This window comes from Sardina pilchardus, chromosome 10 (genome assembly GCF_963854185.1).
Source record: "Sardina pilchardus chromosome 10, fSarPil1.1, whole genome shotgun sequence".
Classification (NCBI taxonomy): Eukaryota; Metazoa; Chordata; class Actinopteri; order Clupeiformes; family Clupeidae; genus Sardina; species Sardina pilchardus.
The window spans coordinates 10934234-10938337 of record NC_085003.1 but is presented as its reverse complement, the minus strand read 5'-3'; the positions used below and the strand labels follow the sequence as shown (position 1 = coordinate 10938337).

Sequence of the window (4104 nt, the reverse complement as noted above, 5' to 3'; positions counted from 1 at the left end):
TTGTGCCCATTTTTATGTTTGTTTTTCCTTCTCTTGCTCTGCTTTTCTCTCTCTCTCTCTCTCTCTCTCTCTCTCTCTCTCTCTCTCTCTCTCTCTCTCTCTCTCTCTCATTCAGGGTTCGATTTTTTTCCCCTTCCCGGATGGCACAGGGATGCTCTATACGCTGGTTGGCACTGCTGAGCCTCCCAAGCCTGTGGCCACCATCAGCCACGAGCTGCCCTGCAAGACCACCTACACCGAGGTGCTGCCTGTGCAGAACTGGCTGCCCAAGCCACAGAGGTGCTGTAGACCCACAGCATTTTACAATGCGCTCCACTATTAGAGTATGCTCACAGAGAGCCTATATGAGATTGGCCCATTGATTCACTAGAGCTTACATTGGCTCCTTGCTGCAGTTTGTTTGTCTTGATAAGAACACAGTTGATTTCTGTGATTTCTGATCTACAATAGAGGCTAGCACGTATAGCGCATTCATTCACTGGAGGTGTATGTTTTATACTATAGATGCCATGATTTAAGCAGTTTTCTTAACAGAAAGATAAAACAAAAACGGTTACAACTGGACTCTTTCTACCGCGCAATCATAATGCAAACACACTTGCTGCAAATATTGCTTCAGTTCCCACTGCTCGTGTTGGGGCAGATGTTTCAATTCAGCTCTGATAGAAACTAATTTCACTTGTATAATTGCATTTCCGCTAGACTTCACAGTGATGACAGCTCAAGTGGGAGAACAATATGCCTCGGCCCTCGCAAATCCACACCTGTGTTCTTTAGTCGTCCTCACACGGAGTGTCCCAGATAGCCTCTCTGTCCTGAGGGAGATTTCCACATGCCCCTTTTCCCTCTCCAGGTTCCGTGTTTTGCTGGAGATGATTAAACCGGATCGTCCAGACAGCACCATCTCTCTGAAAGGCCTGGATTATGTGGACGTGTCGGGCCTGGCCACCAAAGACCATAAAATCTCCTTCTTCTCCTATAAAGAAGGCACGTTTCATGCCAAGGTGAGACAGACCAGCAACTTGTTCAGTAAATCAGCACTGGGACTGTGAGACTTGCACTTGTGGTTAGATGCCAAATGCATTTCATTGTTTAAGGACTTGTTCTTGTCCAATAAAATATAATCTACTAATGTCATTTTGAAGGAGTTGGCCGGGTCCCCTTCCAAGCATTTTAGCTAACATCTGGATCTGTTAATTAGCCCATCACCCTAGCCAAGAGGTGGAGATAATGAATGAAATTGCCTTTTTGTCACACAAAAAAGTAATCAGGCTTCATGCTGAATCAATCTCTTCCCGTGGGATCTACCTCTGGAAGTGATTTCTGCTCGGATCAGGATTAACTCTCTAAAGGGTCACACCAAGAATGATAACTAGAACCATAACTAGAACCGTAACGATAAAAGCGTCCACACTGACCAACGATAAGCAACGATGTGATGGCTAAAGTGTGATGGGTTCTGATTTTGTATCGTTCTCAAAATCGTTCTGAAAGCGATCGTCTACGATATCGTTCTTCATGTCGTTATTGTTATAGTTTGTTTATGTGAGAACATCGTCATTCATGTTAACAAGAACGATTTATTTTTTAGTTATCGTAATAATTATCGTTCGTGGTGTGATCGGCCCTTTACCCCCACCCCGCCCGCTGCTGTTTTCCAGGTCACATTCCGCAACGAGGTGACCGGCGAGTACCTGTTCTACCTGCTGAGCTTCAAAGCCACGGCGCCGGGGGTGATCAGCACCATCGAGATGGTGACGCCGGTGCGGCAGGTGACGTCGGCCTCGGTGAGGGTGGAGAACCCGCTGTCCGTCTCCCTCTACTTCACCGTGGAGTGCCGCAGCCCCGACGTCAGCATGCCCTCGCAGCTGTCCGTGCCAGCCATGACACAGGTACGCCACGCCACGCCACGCCGCCTGCTCTGCCACCTCTGCCACGGAGGCTTCATCCGATTCCGTCTCTGGGATTGTCTGCCATGCTGATTCTCTGTCCAAAAAGTTGACTGATATTTAGCAGACCCTTTTATCCAAAGCGACAAAGCAACGGCAGGAACTCACAATGGTGGGAATCAAAACCTGGTCGACCAATTGTCAGTCGGTGATGTTACCGCTGCTCCTTCACATCATCAAAAGAGGATTTGGTGTGCTTGGCTAAATGTATAAAGCTATGATAAGGTAGAGCTGTTGGTTATTCATTCATAGGCAGGTAAACTTTTCCCTGCAGTTCAACTTCCTTGGTACTTCTAATACATTTTGCCTCAGTGTTCATTTTGTGCATAATTTATGAATGGTTTACTATAAATAACGTTCTGATGTCCCTTTCATTTAAAATGTCTACTCTGCCACTTGGACTAAAATGTGTCCTGTTTAGTTTCCTCTGTTTCAGCAGTAGCAGTACTTTTGCCCATGTCTGTTTCCCCGAGTAAAAATGGACCCATGTCTCAATCGCTCTCTCTCTCCCTTTCTGTCTCTCTCCCCCTATCTCTCCCTCTCTTCTCACTCTCTCTCCCTCTCTTTCTCTCTCTCTCTCTCTCTCTCTCTCCCTCTCTCTCCCTCTCTCTTTGTCTCTCTCTCCCTCTGCCCAGGGCACCCTGACGTTTGAGTACCAGCCCCTGAGGACGGGCGAGTCCACCACGCGGCTGGTGCTGCACAACTCTGAGCTGGGCTACTTCCACTACGACCTCCAGCTCAAGGCCCGGCCGCCCCCCCAGGAGAAGCCCCTGTACTTCCACGCGCCCCTGGGCAGCGGAACCTACGTGCCACTCAAGTTCATCAACTATTCCCGTGTTAAATCAGAGTATTCCTGCAAGGTGAGAGGAGCAAGAGAAGACAGGGGAGGCACTAGCTGTAGCTGTTGGTGTGTTGTCTTGGGGAAAATCTGTAAAATAGCTCTACTTTTAAATGCCCCCATGCTTCTTTATTGTGAAAGTCAATTAAGAATACATACAATCAATAGAGTGCAGGGTGGGTGTGGGTTGGTGGGTAAGAAGAGGGTATATATTGTGTGTGTGTGTGTGTGTGTTCTGTGTGTGTGTGTGTGTGTTCTGTGTGTGTGTGTGTGTGTGTGTGTAGAATCTGTCCCATGTTGTTCCTCTGTGTCTTTTAGATCGACGTTCCTGACTTTGTGGCTGAGAAGCTCCTCCACGTGCTGCCCGGCTTCCAAGCGGGCATCGACGCCACCGTAGAGGTGTACTTTGAGCCGTGCCAGCTGGGCGAGGTGCGCGGCCTGCTCACGCTCTCCTCGGCGTTCGGCGGCGACTACGCCTTCCCGCTGCACGGCACCTGCACGCCGCCCAAGGCGCAAGGCCCCTTCAACATCCGCGCCGGCTCCAACGTCTCCATCCCCTTCAAGAACATCTTCCTGCAGACCACGGCCTTCTCCTTCCAGGTGGACAACCCGGCCTTCACCGTCAAGGGCGTGGAGACCATCCGGCCCAAGAAGACCCACAACATCCTGGTGGCGTTCGACGGGCCCCTGCCGGGCGCTCGGAGCCCCTGCAGCGGGAAGCTGATCATCTCCAGCCCCCGCGTCGAGGGCCAGGGCCAGCCCATCTCCTGGGTCTTCTACCTGAAGGGCAACATGCCTGAGCAGGCCCTGAGGGACAAGTCCTCCTGAGACCTACGCATCACCCACACCCAGCCATAAACACACACACACACACACACACACACACACACACACACACACACACACACACACACACACACACACACACACACGCACACACACACACACACAGGCCTCTTGAGACAGACACACACACATGCACACACACAGGCTTCCTGAGACCCAAACATAAAACCCACCCAACCACACACACACAGGCCAATGTCAGTGCACTTTACAGGGAGTTTACAGAGAGCTCTTTTATGGTTTCGTAACATTTAAATAAAAAATATTTGGATATGTGATGCAGTAGTGTGATGTATGATGTGCATTTGTTTGTGCTTTACACAAAAGATTATTATTAATATTTGTTCTTTTTTTTTTTTATTTGGAGAGCATACCATTACTTTATACTGCACCTGCCAAAGAAAGATGATTTTACATTATTACATTGTTACAATTCTACAAAATAAATTTACTGGCAGACTTTAAAATAAA

At 48.8% G+C, this 4104-nt stretch overlaps 1 protein-coding gene across 1 annotated transcript in view; it reads left to right on the top strand.

Moving 5' to 3' along the window:
• Positions 1-4104, top strand: part of hydin (HYDIN axonemal central pair apparatus protein) — an 84665-nt gene extending 80561 nt beyond the window's left edge. Inside the window, exons 80-84 of the mRNA XM_062547928.1 lie at positions 116-279; positions 854-1004; positions 1662-1892; positions 2585-2809; positions 3106-4104. Of these exons, the coding sequence (XP_062403912.1) occupies positions 116-279; positions 854-1004; positions 1662-1892; positions 2585-2809; positions 3106-3615 (1281 nt within the window). The 3' untranslated portion in view covers positions 3616-4104. The remainder of the gene's footprint in view (positions 1-115; positions 280-853; positions 1005-1661; positions 1893-2584; positions 2810-3105) is intronic.